The 21,228-nt window shown below is 38.9% G+C and overlaps 1 protein-coding gene across 2 annotated transcripts in view; it reads left to right on the top strand.

The window, feature by feature from the left end:
- Nucleotides 1-113: 113 nt before the first annotated feature.
- The window catches only part of ARID4B (AT-rich interaction domain 4B), a 93,397-nt gene continuing 72,282 nt past the window's right edge, over nt 114-21,228 (top strand). For both annotated transcript variants that reach the window (XM_074818450.1, XM_074818451.1), the window contains exons 1-2: nt 114-399; nt 1,586-1,647. In XM_074818450.1, coding sequence (XP_074674551.1) covers nt 1,642-1,647 — 6 coding nt within the window. In that variant the 5' untranslated portion in view covers nt 114-399; nt 1,586-1,641. The remainder of the gene's footprint in view (nt 400-1,585; nt 1,648-21,228) is intronic.

Genomic DNA, 21,228 nt, shown 5'->3' on the forward strand with positions numbered 1-21,228 from the left:
CATAGAAGTGGAGAAAAATGATGTCAGTATTTCCGATGCGGCGGCCAATGGGGATGTGGGGGGGGCGGGCTCTGCGGGCCGGGGCCCAATGGAGGAGGCGGGGAGAGGGGCGTGCCCGGGTCCGTCCGCCCGTCCGTCAGTCAGTCGGTGTGGGAGGGGGAGGGGGACCGAGAGGCTCTGAGCCCAACAGTCACCGCCGCCGCCACCGCCGGGTCCGCGCAGGACGGATCGGCTGCGCCGCGCGGAGCCACCGCGAGCAGAGCCGTTGCCGGAGCGTTGAGCGGGGGCTGAGGCCGGCCGAGGGGGCCTGGAGCTGAGAGGAGGCTTCGCCCCGTTCCCTTCCCTCCCCCCCGCCTCGGGTCGGGGGAGTAGCGGGCGGGCGGGCGCCGTGGAACAAAGGTAACGGCGCCGAGCTGGAGAAGGGGCCCCCCGGCCCCGCCGCCGGCGGCCGGGGAGGCGGCGCGGGGCCTCGGGGGGGCGCGGGGCCGGGCGGCGGCGGCGGCGGCGGCGGGGCGTGCGTGCGGGGGGGAGGGGGGCGGTTGTTTTTCTCCTCGTAGCGAGACTGCGGCGGGACTCGCCGATCCTCCTTCTCTCCCCCCCCCCCCGCCCCGAACACCCAGCGGCGGGGCGGGGGGGAGGGGGATCGGGTGCCGCTTGCGTGCGGGAGGGACCGGCGGCTTCTCCAGCCCCCTCCGCCGGGAGAGGACGGAGCCCCCTCCTCCACACACACACACACACGCTCACGCACACACGCTCCGTGTCCCCGCCGAGCAGGTCGGGCCCCTTTCTCCCCGCCCCCCTCCCTCCTCGTCCCCGCTCCCTTCTTTTCTTCTTCTTCCTTTTCTTCCCCTCCGCCGCCTCCCGCCCTCCCTCCCTCCCCCCCCCCCCCGCCCGGACCCGCTGCGCCGAGCCGGGGAGTTGCGGCTGTTGCTGCTGAAACTCCTGCCGCGGAGTCAGCGCTTTCCTTTATTTGAGGGGGGGGGGGGGGGGGGGGAGGAGCCGCCGCGATCCAGAGCCGCAGCCCCTACAAAAAGCTTGTGTGTGTCGGGGGGGGGGGGGGGAGCTGCTCCAGACACCCCGCTCCCCCGCCGCGCACACAGGCACTCTTCCTCGTACAATGGAGGAAGAGCCTCCCTTCCTCTCTCCTCCTCCCCTCTCCCCACCGTAAAGTGGGGAGCGGGGGCTTCCCAGGGCTGGGACCCCCGCGGGCCCCCTCCCGCCGCTTGGTGCCTGGGGAGGGGGCGCAGCTCCCCGGGGAGGCAGCCGAGGCCGCCTCCCCCCCCCCGCTCCGCGGCAGCCGGGGAGGTTGGGGGTGGGTTGTTGTTGTGGCAAGTTTCTCCTCCTCTGACAGAAATGGCGTCAATGGCAGCGAGTGTAGGGGAAGCCGCGGTGTGTGGGAGCTGGAGGGGAAGCAGCGGCCGAGGAAAGAGGGGAGGGGGTTAACCGAGGAGAAAGGGGGCATCCGGGGAAGGAAAGGGGGAGTTTCGGGAGGAGCCCAGCGCCCCCACCCCGATCCCTGCCTCCCCTCCCCCCGCCCGGTGCGAGCGGCTGGTGCGGTGCCTTAGCGCTTTGTTTTAAATTCCAGGTCCAGCCTCGGCCGCTCAGCCCCTGTCGAGGCTTTTACCGCAGCCTGAGCTCATCATGAAGGTAAAACACTCGCTTGCGTGCCTGGGAGGGGAAAGAAGGGAGGGTTGCATGAAGAAATGCTGTCCTATCTGTCAGTCCATCTGTCCCGACCCCGGTGCGAGGCTCGGTGCTGGTGCAGATCCAGACTGCGGGCTGCTTCGCCCCCACTGCTGTGTTTTGGTACCTTAGCTCGTTTGCTGACGGTGGGGCAGGCTTTGCTCTGCCGCGTTACGCTGGGGGAGCCTCTAAGTTCGCTGAGTGGGGCTTGTTCTCCTTCAGAAACATTGTTCGTAGGAGAATAAGGACATGGCTGCCTGGGCTGAGCTTGCTTCATGGAGGAGCAGGGGACAGTCACCCTGCTCGAGAAAGTAGCGTTGCAGGGGAAATGCTGGCTATACAACCGAGTTTACTTGAATAGAGGGTAAATGGTAGATTTACTTACTTTCTATTTGTTAATAGGAGTTTTGTTGAATGAATAATCTTGCTATGATCACGGAGGGTGCATGTAAGAGATTCTCTGCAGTGAAATGATTGCTGTAAGGTGCAGAAAGATTTTCAAACAGGTTCTAATTTTCTTCTCAGTGCCGTGTAGTAATCACATACCTCATTGGCACTGATTTTTCTCCTCTTAGGCCTTTCTAGACTACTTATTTTCAATATATTATGCAGGTTTTATAGAAAAAAAATCATATCAGTGGAATAGAATGATTTCTTCTGTGTGCGGCAAAGATCTGTGTACCTAAAAGTAGTTTTTTAACAACTGGGTTTGTTAGTTTTTTTTATCATGTTGCTGATATGCCTTGCTCAAACTGCCGTTTATGTTACCATGACCCCCATGTAATTCAGCTCCCAGTCCTGCTGGGCTGCAGTAAATCTCATTTCAAATTACTGTAAATCTTATAAAAAAGTTGTTACAGACCTTTGATACATGATCTCTTTGCTATTTATTAATAAGAAGAGCAGTCTGTATGTGGGGTCTTGCACTATCAGAGTTGTGCCTACTGTCCGTGAATGAGTATTATGTAAAATGTGTACCTGGTACTATATTCACTGCTGGAAATGGTAAATGATACGGACTGTTTTAATTTCTAGATTGACCTGAGTTACTGAGTAGCAAACTAAGTTTTTTTGAATAGCTGTTAAAGGTTTAGCATGTTGGGGTTTTTTTATTTGGTGACTTAATGAGAGTATCTTTCAAAAAATCATGTTTTAATTGCTCTCCCTATGATCTCTCTTTAACAAGTGTTAAGATCTAAAATACTGCACACGTCTTTCTCATTAAAAGTAAACTATTTATGAATTTACAACAACAGGCTGTTGAAATAGTATGATACGGAGCTTTCCAAATGTGGCTTGTTGCCTGGTGGAGATGCAGGAGATGGAAGCAAGAGAATAGGAGGCAGTATAGGGAGGTTTTTTCCTCCAGAATGAAAAACACTTACTTATATGACAGTTAAATTTACATACATTTCTAATATTCTTTTCCCATGTAAACAAATCTTACAGTTACCATAGAGATTACGTTCAGATACTGTGGTTATAGAGCCATATAAATATGTAGATAGACGGTTGGGAGGATGAGGAAGTCGGATCACAAGTGGAATGCAAAGTGTTCTGTAAAATAGTGATAGAGACCCACTTCAGGCTGAATTGAACATACAGCAAATGTTTAAATTTGAAGTAGCAAACACAGAAACCTGTTAACAGAGCCATATTTTTTTTAAAAAAGATCCCAGTTTGCTTATTCTTTGATCAGGTTTGAGCTACTGTTGCACTTTATTTTTTAAAATCTGGATTAATTCTGCCAGTGTTCAAACGCTAAGTTTAAGTCTGCAATTTTTGCAATTTGTGTGTGTGTGTGGCGTTAAACTTACATATACTTGAGATAACTCCCCAGTACTTTATTTACTGTGCCCTGTAATGTTAAGTGAGGTTAATCTGTAAGTCATTACATTAAAGCTTTAGTTATTACAGTGAAACTTTTAACAGAAATTTCGAAGATTCAACAGTCTAACCAAGACTGTTTTTTAAGATTTTAGGAGTAATACAGTACATTAGACTTTCTGCATGGCTTAAATTTGTAATTTATTTTCTAAACTTACAAGGATATAAATTAGTCCAATAAGAAGCAGTAAGGGTGTTTAAGAGAATTACTAGCTTTCTGTTTGTATCACCACAAGGTAGCATTGACTATACTAGATCAAGATACTGTTTAAGTATGACTGTATGTTTGTGTGCATTTATTTTGTAAGTTATTGAAAGAGTATGCCTCAAGGACACTTCAGCATGTAGAGGATTTAATGCTTTAAGGCCTAGTCTTACTTTGAGTCTGCTGACTTCAGACTTGCTGCCGACTGCACGATTGAGGCCTCTGTTTTGATTTATGCCTTGGTCATTCTTTCAGGTGCAGAGGGTTGTGTATTCTGGTGCATAGAGCATTAGAACTGGATTCCTTGTCAGTATCTTTGTCTCTTTGGGTGAACTCAAACAACTCATTTAGCTTTATTCACTAGCTTTTCCTATCTGTGTAGTATAGAGAGAATGTTTATCATTCTTTGTAAAACACAGGTATATTTAGGAAGAGCACCAAATCGTATGGATAGAAAGCTGTAAGTCATTCCTGCTCTTACATTTCAGAACCCTGTGAGACAAGAGAGGTGTGCTGCCTGCTAAGAGATTGCCACCTCTAAAGCTGTTGGTGTAATTGTTCTCCCCACAATAACCCAACTTAATCCAATCTAAGTAAATAAAGTTCCTTGTATAAACTAGTAACTTTAGCCTATGAAGTAGTCCTCCCGTGGACTGCAAAGACCACTTGAAGGCAGTCTTGAAATATCTTGAAACCTATCTTACAAGAAGTATTCAAGTCTTGACATAATTGTGCTCATTATTTTGATGTTCTACTAAATCAGGCTTTTTCCTGTGTTGAACAACCTCTGATAGTAGTTAATACAGTTGTACAGATAATGTCTAGGACAAGTCATATGTTGTAGTGAAGCTTTTTTTTTTTGTTTAACTTAAGCACCTTCTGCTTAAGGTCTTTTTGCATTAAGTATGCTTCGGAAGCATGTAGAATCTGATTATTTGGAAACTAATTGCGTGCCATCAAATTACTACTTACTAAGTAGGTAGCGGTATATATAAAAACATTATTATATTTTGGTTTTACTTTTTCCCCAAAGTCAGGAAATAAACTCCAGGAAAGCAGAGTTTCTGCTTTTAAAGAAAGAAATAAACACAAGCTCAGTTTCACCAATGATTTGTACTAAGAACTACTGTAAATGCTCCTGAGATTTTTAATATGTATAGCGGCATTTGCTTGATATTTAAATATGTGAACGAGGGTAATATACCCACTGTGGTTAAAAAGTTCACTGCTGACTGGAGATAAAAATAGTGGATGTCCCAGAAGCTAAAGCAATGGACTATGAAATAAGTGATCTGAAATGTTTTTTAAAATGTTTTGATGCTATTTGCAAGTTAATATTTTTCAGTCTGCAAAATATGTAATATTTAATGGTTGTAGATATTTCTGTTTGGTAGTCCTAGATGTTCCCGAGTGCTTACTCAAAGCTGCCACGCTAACAAATTAAGGAAGCCGTGTACAGTTTATGATGGATTTTTGTTTTGTTTTTAATTCATCCTGAATTTATATTTTTTTTCAGTAGTCTTTCCTAGTGACTTCTCTAGCTATCCACAGAGATCACTGGTGCACACTGATGCTGTAACTGCTTTCCCTTAAAGCCAGTCAGTCTGTTGCTCGTATTCTCTGCCAGTATAGCAGAGGACAAAAGTGAAATATCTAGTAAACTTTTCAGTCACTCATTTCCAACTTCGAGCACAAGTCAGCTGAAAGTCCTATTGCTCTTGTGCAGGCTGGAAAGCAGTCATGGAATGCAGTGACCTTTCACTTTCTGGTTAACTATTTGAATTACAGCAGAAATGGAGATTTATAAAGGAAGAGTACCACTAGTTTTTGTACTGGAGGTAGGAGAACAGGTAAGTCTTAAGAGATGGTGTTCCCCTGTCATTTGTTTTTGCGTTATGAAAAATGATTTTTTTAAATTCTGATGTTTCAGTTTGAACAAGTGATCAGGGGCAGTTATTGACTTCCTCATGTTTGCATAATTATGTAGAAAGGAAAGCAAACACCACTTGCACCAAGCAATTACAAGGCATGTTGGAATAATCTATGTTATTTTGAAATTGGTTATTTGCACTTTTGAAATGCCAATCTTAGTATATTTTACAGTGGCTAAACAACATGGAAGTCTTGAACTTAAATCTGCATGTTTAGTATGTTGATACTGAACTCAGTAGTTGAGTATGTTGATAAGGACTCAAAGTTAATTAGACCCACCTAGTGGAAAAAAGGCTGTGCTAGACTGAGAAGACTGAAGTTGTAATAAACTATGAGCAATAGAAAAGTTAAGTTGCCTGTATGACTGTCTTCAAAGTTGGTGAAGGATTTTTGGATCAACACTCTCACAGCATTGTTGTAGACTGTGCTGTAGACACAGACTATTGTATCAGGATACTGTCTAAGAAAAATGTTAGTAGACAGAGTAATGAATATGCATATCTTCACTAGAAAACTTTGAGGTGGTTATTCAGTTCACTTTGTAATCTGAAACAAGTATTGTATACATGTAGTGCAGAAGCATGCTGTGATACACATTGTGTGTGTGTTTTCAAAGAAATTCTGCATTGTAGTTGAGAAGTCTTTCAAAACAAAATGCAATGGTTTTGAGGCATTAAGCTTTACAATCACTGTCAAATAATCTGAATGCTTTGCTGGTCATGTAAACTGAAAAAACAGGGCTAACTTTGAGAAAGGTGGAAATGATACTGTTGTCGCAAATTGGTTTCAAATTTTTGTTTAAAACCTACAGATACACATATTTTCCTTAGAAATACATGCTTTTATAATAGGTTGAAGAATAAAAATAAAGGGAGCTTGAGATTTGCTCATTTGAACAAGGTAACATGTTTTATAGAAAAAAATAGAGCTTAAATTTACTTGGCACCCTAATGTTATACAGACCTGTCCAAATGCTAGATTATTTATCACTTCATACTTACTTGAAAGTAGTTAACGTGTTGTGAAATGCAGTAGTAGGTTCTCTGCAGTTCTACTTACTATAATAGACACTTCAGCTGTTTTTACAGAAATGTACAAATCTGAATAAACATGGATCTTGAACTGTTTTTGCCCTAAATATGATTCAGATCACAGTTGAGAAATGTCGGTAAGTCAAGACTTGTATGGCTGGTTGCTTTTTAGTTGATGTGTTTAGTAACAAATACTTATTTTCTGCCTTTCCTATTTAGCACTTCCAGTGTTGTTCGGTTACTGTGCTTACTACCACTCACTGGATATTTGCTTGTGTGTGCATGGAACGGATTTTTAAAGACTTTCAGATTTCAAAAGGTATCTAGGGAACTAAGGAAAAGTGTTTAGCCCTATGCATGAACTAAATGTTAGTGATTTAATAAGCATTAGAATAATTATTTTAAAAGGTTTTGATGGAAAGTCATAAATCTAGGTGGTTTGGGTTTTTTTGTTTGGTTTTTTTTGATGTTGTTGTTAACACGGGGTGACCAGATGAGAGAATATTTCAGGGAATTCAAGTATGGAAAAGACAGGAAGCCACTTTGATATTCTATACCTGACAAGACATCTATTTTCCTTCCAAAGATTAGTTTGAACCAGGGCGAAATTCGATAAAGCGCCATTGTGCTGCTTTTTTTTTTTTTTGGCTTGGAAGGCAGCATGTAAAGCAGTCATGACCTGTTTAGCAAGAAGTGTTTGTAAGCAAGCTCTGGAAAGGCAGCTGTGAGACTGTCAGAGCAGGGTGTTGCTGAGTTACCTGTAGAAAACTAGGACTGAGGTGACCTGCCTGCATTATGTGTGACCACTGTGTGACAGTGACTTCCTGAGTGAGTGTATATTAATTAATTTAATGTGGAGTATTGTGTTTTGAGGTTTCCTGAACCTGTGGGGAGCACTATGAAGAAGATTTTTCTTATGAGCTAAGCAGAAACATTGTAGTACCTAACTGTGAGAAGGCATTTTCCTTACTGTGAGCAAAAGCAGTAGTCATCTCCAGTTAACCTGGAGTTATTTGCTCCCATTGCTGTTGTCTTTGAGTCTCTTTGTGTTCTGGAGCAAAGAGGGTAGTCAGTACACCAAAGAAAAGATCTTTAAGCATCCAGAACTCCCAAATTACATAGTCTTTGGTGACATCTGCAGACCACCTTAAGGAATATGCTATTTAGAGACAGCATTCATTAGTTGTCATTTCAGCTAAGTGTGAATGCAACATCTATAGAGCTCTGTTGCAGAGCAGATGACCCAGGTTGGACTACCTGGTGAATAACACTGTTCTTGGGCGGAAGAGTGAGTTTGCTGTTCTTCTCATTGTTTAATCTGTTGGTTTGTTCCCCAACAACCTACAGAAAAGGATTTGGTTTCATAAGCAGTTTGTCAAACTTGTATGGTCATGGAAGAATGCAGTCTTGTCTCCTTCCACTCCTGGCTGTTTATTCTTGTTTTTTGTGCCAGCAGTCCATTGGTGTGGTCCCAGAGTGGACCGGATCAAACTGAAATTAACTCAATAACAATCATATATATATACTCTTCAGTTGCAGCCAGTCCCTGACCTGGCTGACGCCGACCATTGAGGCAGAGGAAGGAAGGAGAGGAAAGCAGAAGTGCACTGAGACTGATTTGAATTAGTTTAAACTGCTTGTGAACACACGTTCTTCCCTATCCCTCTGCCAAGTTAGCAGCTTGCAGTCATTAGGCTAAACATTTTGTAAACTGTCTACACGTGAAATTGCCATAGAGGTTTTTCTAGGCTTGCTCACTAACTAGAACCCTGCACTTTTCTATAGGTTTGAAATCCACATTTTCTAGAAGGTGTTAAGTGAAAAGATTAAATTGAATTGATGCTATGCCTGAAGGTGACAAATAATTTTTTTTGATATGATAAGCATTAATTTCAAGTTCAAAAGATGGAGATGTTTTTAAAAAGAGATGGAATTAGACCATAGAGTATTTTAAGTATTTTTTAAGGAGGCCAACATAAGCTTTGCTTCCCCGCCTCCCCCAAGTTCTAATTTAATACTTGGAAAGAATACCATTAATAATAATGTCTTCCCCATCCAAACTAGAGAAACAGTTGGTATTATAGTTTTCTACAGAAAAATACTTATAAATATTACATTTCTATCCTGTAAAGGTGACAGTCTTCATGTAACTAATACCTATTGTCAGAATGTATTAACATAAGTATTTTTACCAATGGGTGGAAGAATTAAGCAATTGTGCTACCTTTATTCCAAAGTAAAACGGTCAGAAATGATAATATGGGGAGAAATTACATCAGTCTTACTTTGATAAGGAAATTGAAGAGAATAGAAGTCAAGCTTTTGATTCTTTGTATGTTAAGAAGGCCCACGTATTTATGGGTAGATTAGTGGAGACGCAGTGACAGTCAGGAGTTAGTGGCAGTTGGAGATGGTAGAGTAAGGTGTACAACAATTTCTGATTATTACCAGAAACTTAATGCAAGAATTGGGATGACATTTGTTATCTTCCTTTCCAAGAGCTGGCATTCTCATTGAGCTTTTGTCTGGGATCCTTTCCCTTTTCCCTCTTAGATGCCCTTCTAATTTACTATTGTTCATTGTTTACGCTGTCCTTCCAAGGGCAGGGAAGTGGGATTTGACTTCAGCAAAATTCAGAACCGAGCGTATCTGATGCAAGGTTTCAGCTGGTAATAAATAATGCAATAGGGAGTAATTTTGTTTGTTCGTTTGTTTTTTCACATTCTCTTCTGATCTGAAAAAAGTGTTTCAGTTTGTGGCAGGGCAACCTGATCCACTGTGATAATTTTTTTCTCTTCAGATTTTCAGCTCTCCTCTCAGCAGATTGCAAGTGCTAAATCTTTTATTTGTATATTTAAAATAGTCCATGTTTTCTTAAAGATACATGTAGAATACATTCTTCTAAGATCACGAAGAATGCTTTAAATTAATATATAATGGTGAAAGACAGACTTTCCGATATCTTGTATGAGTGTTTTAAGTGAAAGAGTTTTAGCTTAATCTTTTTGTTAATGCTGTGACACTTAGGTTAATGTAACTCCTTTCCTGGGAGAAATAATAAGGGGTTGAGACATTTTGGAAATGAGTACATGTTATACCAGCATTTCAGCATTCAGGAATTTCTAACGGAATATGTGTTTTCAAGTTTTAACTTCTTTTGCTGCACTCCTTATTGAAAAATAGACGTTGCTCTAATATTAAATGAATATTACCTCAAATTACATTACTAAACTTAGAAATAAAATATATATAATTCTTAATCTTTGCATTCCCATAAATATAAAAGCATTTTTGAAAACAGCAATACTTTTATAAATTTCTGCTTTAATTTCTTTAGAAGGTTGTCATGCTAGATGTGTGCATTGAGGGAGATAGTGAAGTACTTCAGCATAAGTAAAACCGCACTATAGTTTAAAAATTAGAGTATGATATGTACCAGTATCTTACTGCCTGGAACAGACACAAAAATGGAGACAATAATTCAATGTTAAGTCATTTCCATTTTGTGAATGCAGATTTATTCTGAGGTGCTCTTCCAGAGCTTTATAATGACAATCCACATATGCTTACCCATAGAACATGATTTGGGTAACTGTGCAGTGTCTTTGTCTTCTTCGTGGAATTTCGTGCCTATTTGCCTGCAATGTTGGACAATTTAAAAGCTTGGATTCATTCCTTTACTTACAGATTACTAGTACAGCTTTTACATTCCTAAAAATCAAGTAGTACAGAAGATGATGTCACCCGATGATGGACAGTATTGGATACATGGGCTGGAACCTGCAAAGATTCACACTTCAGATGTCTTCTATTGGTCTACTATTCTTGATCCATTAAAACAGGCTGCTGTTTTAATTGTCTTCCCTGAAATAATTTTAACATTAAGTTCCAGAAAGTATTAGTATGTATATTAGATGTCTATCTGCAGTAATTCAGTTTTTCTTTGTTGGTAATTCTTTGGCTGTTGAGCAGATATTCTGATTCCAGTTTACTTTGCCTGATGCTAGCCAAAATGTTTGTGTTGATAAGTTACACGTATTTCACTGTATTAAAATAAATCTCTTATTTCATACATTGACTTTTCTCAGATAATACAGAGTATATATTTATATGTACACTTACTAGTGTAGGGTGATTTACCTTTTTAGAGGCAAGTAAAGTGAATGAGTTGCTTTTGTTACATTCAGTATAGTAAGAAAAATTGTCATTTGACGTCAGCATAATAATCATATATCAGTGATAGATAGGTGTATGTCCTGCTATGACAGGCTTTTTTCACTGGTAATGTACATGGCATCGGTAGCATCTAGATAGCAACTCAAGTGGTAGTAGGTCAGCTTTAAACAAGTGGAATGTTTTTATTTCTATCTCTTCAGTAGCACTGATTTCAGTTCAGTAAAATTATACTTACTCTATTTTGCATTAAAATAGAGAACAATCCTACCTGTTTCTGACTGGAATAACTTGTTGTGCAACAGCACTTAATTGAACATTTGAAATGGTGTAATAAAATCTTAATTATGGTCTGACAATAAATATCAAACATAGCATCTATTATGTGGAATAAAAATCATTCACGGTACTTAAGCTAGCCTGATCAAGTTTCTCTTGTTGTGTATATTGTATTCACTTATTTGGAAATTTGAGGAAGCAAATCAGCTTTAACGATCTTCATAGAAATATATACATATTTAAAAAAAAAAAGAGAAAATGGTAAACTTCAGGTGCTGGATTCCAGACATATCCAGATATAGTCCCAGAACATCTTATTGCTGTAGCTAAATATCCTTACTATGCCTGCTCAGAATTAATTGGGAAGAAAAAAATACACTGTGATACTTGAATGCCATCTGTAAATGGGACTACCCTGTGTTTACAGGAAAACTACTTAGTCTTAAAGGAACTGCAGCATCTTTTCTTTTGTCTGGCAGTTTCTCTTAATACAGCTTTTGTGTTCACTGAAACAACACTCCAGCCAAGTACACAAATGAGCATGTGGGCACACATCAAGTGCTTAGAAGGGTCAGTGTGAACTCTAGCTGGATATTCTACTTTTGGCACTGGTGATGCACAATATTTCTGTGAAAGCAGATATTACAGTGGGCCGCTTAGTCATATGGTAATATTGGAAGATTAGGTTTATTCTTTAAGCTGTGTATTTCAGAATTTCTCTTCAATTATCTTCTTAGGCTTAGGGAAAAAATGTTGATCATAAAAATAGAATTTCATTGACATGTGTAGTTGATACTGTAACCTGCTGATTTGACAGAGACACTGATATTTTATTGATAGGCATTGTGCAAATGCTGTGTTGTGTTGGGTATTGAGGACCTCTTGGGATGCCTCTTGTTGAACTGTTGAGAACAGAACAAGGTTTCATGTGGGAAGTGGCAGTAGAATTGTTGACGTGCAGAAGACTATCGAGTAAAACTTAGACTTTTCTCTTTCACTTTAGTAATCCTAAATGTTACTTTTTGAAAAGAGGCTAAAAAAATGGAGGTTTTAGTATAAGAGGCTTAAAGACTTTTAAGAAAAAAACCTGGGCTTTACAGAATAACTTCAGCACACTTGAAAGCAGTGAATAGAGTCTTATATCACCTATGTGACTTCAAAAATTTTACTTTCTGTTCTTCAATATGTTGAAGAGTTTTGTGGAATCAGAGCAAGGATCTTTCCTTAAATAGCCACTCCCTGGAAATGGCTGCCATTAGTCACAGGCTAAGCTGGCTGAAGATGTTTCGGAAACAGGTGCAGCGATGAGTAGCCAAAGAAACTGAAGCATTCTGGGTAGCTAAATTGGATAAAAGGTATGAAACGAGTAGTTTAGGTCCTTTAATTCCTTAACTTTTGAAAGGTAATCTAGTTGAATGCTAGCTGCTTGTATATTGTTCTTACTTCCTATAGTGCTACAGTGGCACTTTTACTTTCTCTGTAATACACATCTAAAATATGTTGAAACTATTTGTAATTATGTAGCATTTGACAAATCTCCTTTTCAACTTATCGTCAACTGGTTATTTCTCTTAGTATCTGTGTTACTTTTAATGCTTGCGCTCTTGGTTTGCTATGGGTATTTTCTGATGGAAATTTCTTCAAAGGGTTTTCAAATAGTAGAACTTAATTGGACAGGAAAAGCTTGTATCTCTGCTTTGGATAATTGCCATATTGTTTATTTTTTTCCCAAAACCTCCTTTCACAAACATAAAGCTTCAATACTGAACTCTTACATTTAGGTAAAGAATAACTCTGGAAGATGAATGCTGTTGTGGAGAGGGATAAAAAAGAGAAATGATCAGTTTTCTTGTAATATCTTTGCTACTGATTATGCAGGAATATTTGGTCAGTTGTATTCTCAGAAAATGTGTTGAGATCGGAGAGGAGTTTGTAAGTGTGCTTATATTTGTTAGATTTCTGTAAGTTACGAATTGTGTTCCTACAAGTTAGGAAACTTGTAAAACTAGCTCATAGAAGAATATTCTTAAAGGAACACTGTAGTTTTTATGAGGAAAAAAGGCAAAAAATAAAAATTATGGACTTAAGATTTCAGTCATAACTTTTTTTTTTTTACCCATGTACAATTACACTGGGTTACATACGTCTTCCTTTAGAAGACATAGTTCTAGTATTTCTTTCTCTGTTAATCTGGGGTAAGTGGGATATGCAGATAAGTTGTTGACTTTTCACAACTTGGAGGATGGGGGGGAGTTGTTACAATTTACTAAACAGTTTGAGGAACTCTCTGAAAGAAAAGTGCACTGTGAAAAATAATTGTCTATATTTTTCTGGCAGATTACATTAGTGAAAACAAAGTTTATTCAGTCAAATGTTTTGCCACAGCAAGGCTCTTTAAATTTAGCATCACCCATAGCAGCTCAACCAGAAGTTCATTTTAGGTGTGGGTTGCCTTGTGCTACAATTTAGGAAAGCAGCATTGCAATTTCTGTTGGGATAACTTCAGGTTTTCTTATTTGCTGCTTCTCTTGGGAAGTTTACAGTGCAATGTTGTGCAGAGATACCTATGCCAGTATGGAAGTTGTCTGCTTGTCAGAGTACAAAGCTCAGCATGAGTTATAGTTTACCATAGTTTTTTTCAGGTAAATTACTCACTGTAATAATTTCTATGCTGCCATGGCTATCCAGTGTCCAGCTTAGTTAAGGCATCTATGTTCTGCAAGAATGTACATATATCATATGTCAACAGTAGCCCAGTAGGTGCTGGTGAGAAAACACCAGTAGATTTAACAGAAAATAATGTTCTGTCTTTTCTCTTCTAGGCTCAGATAATTGGTTATGTGGATTATATAGCTACGTTCTTAACCAATCTACTGTCTGCTCTTCTTGACTGGGAGCTTTCTGTAGTCTTAACCAACCATTTTATATTAGTGGCAGACTAAACTTAATTTGAATCTGTTTCAGTGCTGCTTGTATGTTTCTGCATAGTGCAAGTGTGTGTACAGTTATGCTAATACTTCTCTTTAACCTTGCTTGTGTCTGACTCCAAAAGCTGTCTTCTGAGTGTCTTTAATGCAGTGGTTTTCAACCAGTGATCTGCAGGTGCTGAGGGTTCTGTAGCCTGCTTTTAAGGAGATCTGAAGATATAATTAAGACAAGCAAGCTTGTTGGTAGGTCTGTTCATTATTCAGGGACCTATAGCTTCACTAGAATTTTGGGGGAAAACCAGTACCTTGAAAAGTTTGAAAAAAACTTTGTCTAATGCAGCTTTTCTTTTGTAATTATATTTATTTGCTTATATATATTCCCCTCTTTCTTTGTACACATAATAATAGTAGATACCTTAAATTCCTGGGTTTTTTTCCCCTCCCTTTTTTTTTACTGGGAGAGGAAGCTGAAGGATTACTTGACTATTTTGAAAGATGTACTATCTTTCTATGAAGATACATAGATATATCTATATCTGTGAAGAATGGTATTATGCAGGTATATATTTGTATTGTAGTAAGACTTACAGGCAGTTCAAGGATGGTAAGACTGTACTCCATACATCATAAAAAGATAGCCTCTGCTTGACTAAGCCTAAGGTACTACTGATGTTTCGCATGTGTATAGTTATTTTATGCTATTTGTATCTTAACTAATGTAATGTTAAATAATTGTTTATTAGGAAGAAGAATCCTCTTTATTGGAAGCTTGGAGAGAAAAATCAGTATTTGCTAAGTGTGAAAGAGAAAAAGCATAGGAAAGGATGATCTTCAGGACACTGAAAAATAGATCAAGAATGTATCATGCCAAATACACTGCAAAGAGATCAGTATAGATATTCCTATAAAGCATAATAGTTTTAATTTATGCTGAAAAAGTACTAGTGGTCAGGGTGACATTTAATTATATACACACCCCCTACCCCAACACGTATCTAGAAATTATCTACAGTTCTTCAAAAGGTTGTTGGCTAGCTTGCCTTTGAATTTCATTCCAGTTTTATTCTGTTAGCTGTTTCAAGTGCATTATTGTGTCATAGGGAATTCCAGGAAGACCAAATAGAAGGGCTAACTATTTTTAATCCAAAATATTGTGTGTATTAGTTGTTTTATCCAAATGAGATGTGTTTTGTTAGCTCTTGTGTAATGTTTTCCCCTGGAGATGTAGCAGGTTACTGACTAGAAATACGAGGCTAGTTTAGACCAGGAGTGGAGATCTGCCAAAATGTTCCAAATAAGGATTCGCTTACACTAAAACTGAAGAAAAGTCTAGGATTAGTGTATATCTAGTTGAATTCAAAGATCATCCAAAACCCAAAACAAATGAAAAATCTTTGAGTTTGGCTGGTTTGCAGAATGTGAATCTGAAAAGTTATTGCTGGCACTGATCTAGAAGGGAAGAAAGATTATTGGTCTGTGTATGCTAAATCTCCTGAAACCAGAGGAGAAATTTGAGGACAGTTCTTGCAGAGCAAGTCACTGGAAAGGGAAGGAGAGCCTGGTTTGACTGTTCTGAAGTGCATCTTCAGGTTACGTTACTTGTGTTTGGATCTTAGTGAATCTGAGCCTTATGCTTTTTCTGAGATGAAAACAACTTGTCTGGAAAAGCAGAAGAAAAGTAAAAGGCAAGTTGGTGGAGAGAACAGAACTTTTTTCTGTAGATAAGGTATCTTTGTGCTATATGCTTTTAATTTAATATAGTCTGAAATGGGGATTTAGATGACTATCTCCACCAAGTCTGATTTTTGCAGAAGAAACTAGATGCTAGAGGTATAATTGACTGAAATGACCTTTGTAATGATACTTAGCCTTCCTTTAGTTGAATTTTTTTAATAGCAATGTCAGGCTCTGTGAAGGGGGGAGGAAGTCTGCATGGCCATATTCCTGTAACTGTAGTGTGTCTTTGAGTGCATGTGCTGCGTCAAATGATGCTAATGGGCTCCCCAAGTTAAGTCCACGCAAGACCATGAGACCATTGAAAGAGGAGGTCTGAGGAATCTTGCTTGTCCAGCTGTATGGTTCTGGAGAGTTTTCTTGTTCTACTGTAGATCTCTGCTCCTTGAAGGCCTTTTAAAGATTGCCTTAACACTGGGTCATCGTCTTGGTACAAGTTCTCTGTAGTCCAGTCATTAAACATCACACTTTCTGGAATGTCAGACCAAACATATTGTTATTTTTGACAGGATCGATCCCATTTATAAACTGAATTAAGCCAAGTTTCTATCTTGTGAGAAATTTTAATTTTTTTAAAAATTCATCTTGAAACTAATTCTCAGTTTAAGATTGGACTTCTTATTTTATAAAAACAGATTAATGAGGAAAACCCTATTTTGTTTGGTTCTGTAATACAGTGGTAACGGTGCTTTGCTAGATTCCTATAAAAATCAACGTTCAGTCTATCCTTACAGAATGCTCAGTTGAATCAGTATTTTTACATCTGAAAAAAATGTTTTACTGGAAAAGCTAATACCTGCTTTGTTTGCAAATAGTGCAGTGGATATAAAACTTAACATAAACTCGTTTTTTGAGTGCTATCCAAGTAGATTAGACTTCGAATACAAACTTGCATTTGACTTTGCATATACTTCAGTACTGAAGTGCTTTCAGCCAGTTTAAAGCCACTTCAGGGATTTAGTGGAGATGTTGGACTGAAAGCTATTTGTTAGACTCTCAGATCTCTGACTTGCATTCAGGGATGAAACCCAGTTTAGAGGATCATTTGAAGAAGAGGTAGTTAGCTTGATTATCTAGTTATTTAAAAAAAAAATAAAAATCAAGTAGCGCGGTAAATGTCATCTTCCTTGTCCAGCTAGGGGCTTCATACATTTAATTTTTAGAATTTGGAAAAAAAGAAGTTAGAAATCTAGAGCACGCAATGGAAAGGTAAATATAGAAAATGCTATCACATGAAATGGTGGGGAAGAGGAGAGGAATATTTTCTAGTTTTGAAATTGCTGTATTTTATGCAAGAACCTTACAAATTCTAAACAATGATTATGGAGTGCTACTTCATGTTGTAGTTTGAGGCAGACTGCCAGTTTACCCATTGATTTCTCCTACTTTAATTATGGTGTTTGATCTTACAGTGAAATGATTCAACTCACTAAAGTGGAAGAAAACTAGTTTAGCAAAAGTAACAGAAACAAATAGCTATTTGTTGAATGGGTGAATTGAATCACTTCAGCCTTTAATCAAAGGCGTACCAGAACTGATGCAAAGGGGAGGATGGACAGGGAGAGGCATCATTCATGCAGATCTGAGTTTGGAGGGCCAGGGCCTTCCCCTTTCACACTCATGAGTTGTTAATTCAACTCACAAAAGAAACATGAAAGAACACACCATTTCTTTAATTGTTGGTGGGTGATCCTGTAGCAGCACACAGCTCCTGCTCCTACCCACCCACCCCCCCATTTCAGAAATGAAGAACTACGGTTCGCAGTAGGTAGTGTCTGTCACCAACTTTGATTGTTTAAACCCATTTTATTTGTTTTATTTTTGATGGCTACATTTTTTTTTTGTTTTCTGCAGGTAGACAAGACATCTCAGAATATTTATCCTAGCATTCTCGGCTTCATTCCTGAAGGACTGAATTGGTTCAACCCTTTTTACTAGACTGGTTTTCTAACTTTGCATAATGATCAAAACTGCAACCTGATGATCATTCAAAGTTACCAGGAAAAAAAGTAAATGAATGTGACTTGCATTCAGAACAGTTCTGTTGGATTAGATTTCTAGCATAAAGAAGCCATGTACTTATTTTTGTACCAGTTAGGTCTTAAAGCACTGAAGTTTTTGTAAGTTTTCTGTCAGTTCTGTAGCATTCAGGGCTGTTGTGATGCTTTGCTTCTTGCTATTTATTTTGTCAGCTCATACAGGTCTATACAAAACAAATTCATATTTTGATTCTTATATAGGCAGTTGTGTATTTTGGGTTGCGAATACAGCAGAAACTGTGTATGTTAGTCATTTCTCATGTAAAATCAGATTCCTTTTTCTTTAAATAGCCCCCATTTTTCTTCTTCCACTCCTGAATTTAACTAAAGGGCCTATTACATCTGTTGCTTTTAACAGATAAAGCATTATGAATATTGCCATTTCAGAAATCTAATAAGTAATGGTATTAACTACAAGCTGTGTTACCAGGTTTTTTGTAAGTACTAAGAAAAATGCATTATGAAATTCTAATCCATTATAATGGGATGCCTTTGAGGCTAGAAAAACCACAGCTGTAATAGCCACAAGATTGCAGGATTTCAGAGCAGTGAATATGAGGACAAGGCAGCCAGCTTTGGCCTAGATAATTTGTTGAGAGGAAGTGGGGACTGACTGCAACAATTGAGCTTTTAAAACTAAAGAAGGGAACAGATTGTTGCTGAGCGGAGTTGTGTACAGTGTATTTTTAAAATTAGTATTATGATAAGTAAGTTGAGCTCTAACCAGAGATGAAACCATGTGCATACTTCCTCTCTGTCTGAGACATCGCAGAAGTGCCTGGGGGTGGAAGAATGAGTTTTGACACACATCAGCACATATCAGAAGTGGTAAAGCTGGTATTTCTTTTGTTGGAGAAGTATAGAATGGTTTTCCTGATCACTTTGATTGGCTATTTAGTACACGGGGTAATTCACAGAATCTTGAAAAGCACAGATAACTCTTCAGAAGTCTTTCCTATTCTGTAGTTGCCTTTATCACAATATTTTGCTTTAATTGTGGGAGTTTCTTGTTGATTCAGAATTTGTATGTGAATACCTGTAGCTAGATTAGGTTTAGTCTGAACTACTTTGAACTTTGCTTGATCATTCTTTTAATGTGTATTTAGTAAGACTGTTGATTTAAAGCCTTGAAGAGATGAAATATTTATTTCAACCCTTATGATCTTTTCAAGTAACTAGTTACACAGAATACTAACATCCTTTTTTTAAACCTAAAAGCTCTGTTCATCCTGAAGCCATAGGCTTTTATAATGCCCTAGACTGCAAGATTAAACAATCTTGCAATATTGCTTCTTTCCTATGCAATGAAAGAGCACTTTAGTCTGACACTTTTCGGCCAAATTTGGTGAAGGACTGTAGCTAGCCAACCTGTGGGTGTTTGTGATACTTCTCAGGACGAGTGGTGACACTGCAGAAGTCGCTTTTATATTATGAACATGTAGGCATGTGGCACTGGATGCTCTGGGCAGAAAGAAAATCAGTCAGGTAAGAGCACTTTATGAAGTAGGATAGAATCTGTTGGATGGTTAGCACAAGACCTATCTGCAAGCACCTATGACTCATTCAGGCATCCCATTTCCTTTAAGGTGGTTCATGTCACAGATTTGCGGTAGTCCAGATCCTCTGGAGGAGTGAGACAGGTGCTTTATTCAATAAGCCAAGATGCCTAGGACATAGAATCAAGAACTTTGCACTAGCTGCCTTTTAATCTAAGGTTTTAGTGTCTGGGGTTGAAGACAGCCAACAGGCTAAGCTGGGGAGCCATCAACAGTCAGCACACTTGCTAGAGTTTCATGGTATGGTATGTGCCACATTAACAGTTTGCTGCTATTGAAAATGGAATGTGCTGCACGCTATTTCCTCCTCCCCTGGGGGGCAGTTCTTGGGGAAAAATAGCCAAAAATAAATGGAACATGAGGCAATGTCATAGTTTTGCCAAAAAAGCCAATGTCATGCTGGAATGTTAAAGTATTATTTGATCATTGTGTGAAATAATCTGCTTCTCTCACAATCAGTTAGGCTATACCTGGTGTCCATTTTTGGGCACCAGCTTGAAGAAATACATGAGGTAATTAAATCAAACTCCAGCGGAAAGCAATTAGAAATACAGGGTGTCTTAAAGATATAGCCTGTAGGTAAAATTTGCACAATAACTTCTTTGGTGGTTTTTTGTTTGTTTGTTTTCGTTTTGTAGAGATGAGCTTACTCTTAAGGAGTTGCATCTCTTGAAAGCTGCAAAGCAGAAGCACGCTGGTGTCCATGTGTGGTATTGATAAGACAAGAAATAACAGCAGCATGGAGTTTTTAGATGAGATATTATGCAAAACTCTGTAAGCACTGGAATATGTTGTACTCAGAGAGTGTGGAATATTCACTCCTGAATTTAAGAATAGATATGACAGACATCTGTTGTGAATAATACAGCTAAAATGATCCTACTGAGAGGAGTGGCCTTGATAACCTTTTATGTGTAATTAAGTTTTTGTTTGTTTTTCCCAGGAATCTCATCCATCCTAATTGAATCTTTGATAAAGTGGTTAGATTAAGTTATTTCAGTCTCTTTGTAGGTATTTTCTAAACTAATTTTCATAGTTCTTTCTGAATGTCTTGTCCCTGGCCAGCAGTTTTACACTGAATGACTAGGGAGCATGGCAGTTAAAAATCCCCTCTCCTGTCTAAAATTTCTTGTGTTGCTGTATGACGTTAGCCATTTTATACTACCGTGCTTTTGGTAGACTGTACAGTTGGCTATCTGCTACAAACACATTTTCTCTTTAGAACCACAGTGCACACATTTAGTTCCTGAATGCCTGGATTTGTGCATAGCTTTGATGTGTAGATCGGTTGTACTTAATTTACTAAATAATCTGTCTTTAGGAGGGATTGATTCTTAATCAATAAGAAAAATAATGTATTTTACTTCAGTTTGTGTTTACATATTTTTGTTTCATATTGGTTGACAGTTGCACATAGCTTTGATATTACTTTAGGTATACTCCCCCACTGTTCCCCTAGTTAGCAACAGTAGCAAAAGCCAAATCCAAAGGGTACATGTGATTATTTTTTTTTTAACCAGTGTAATTATGTAATTTAATATATTATGATGATATATTTTTAATGTGATATTTTAAAAAGTCCTTTATATTAAATTACAGATCAGCTACAGTCATGATTTCATACAAATTACAGAATAACATTTAAATATAAATAATTAGAATTTCAGAATATAATTTTATCAATACATATTTAAACATTATAAGACTAAAAAAATAACAGCTGTAATTAGTGAATTGACTTGGGTCAAGGTTTGAGAAATCTCATTCTGCTGAGGGATTTTG

Source organism: Strix aluco, chromosome 3 (assembly GCF_031877795.1).
Source record: "Strix aluco isolate bStrAlu1 chromosome 3, bStrAlu1.hap1, whole genome shotgun sequence".
Lineage (NCBI taxonomy): Eukaryota > Metazoa > Chordata > Aves > Strigiformes > Strigidae > Strix > Strix aluco.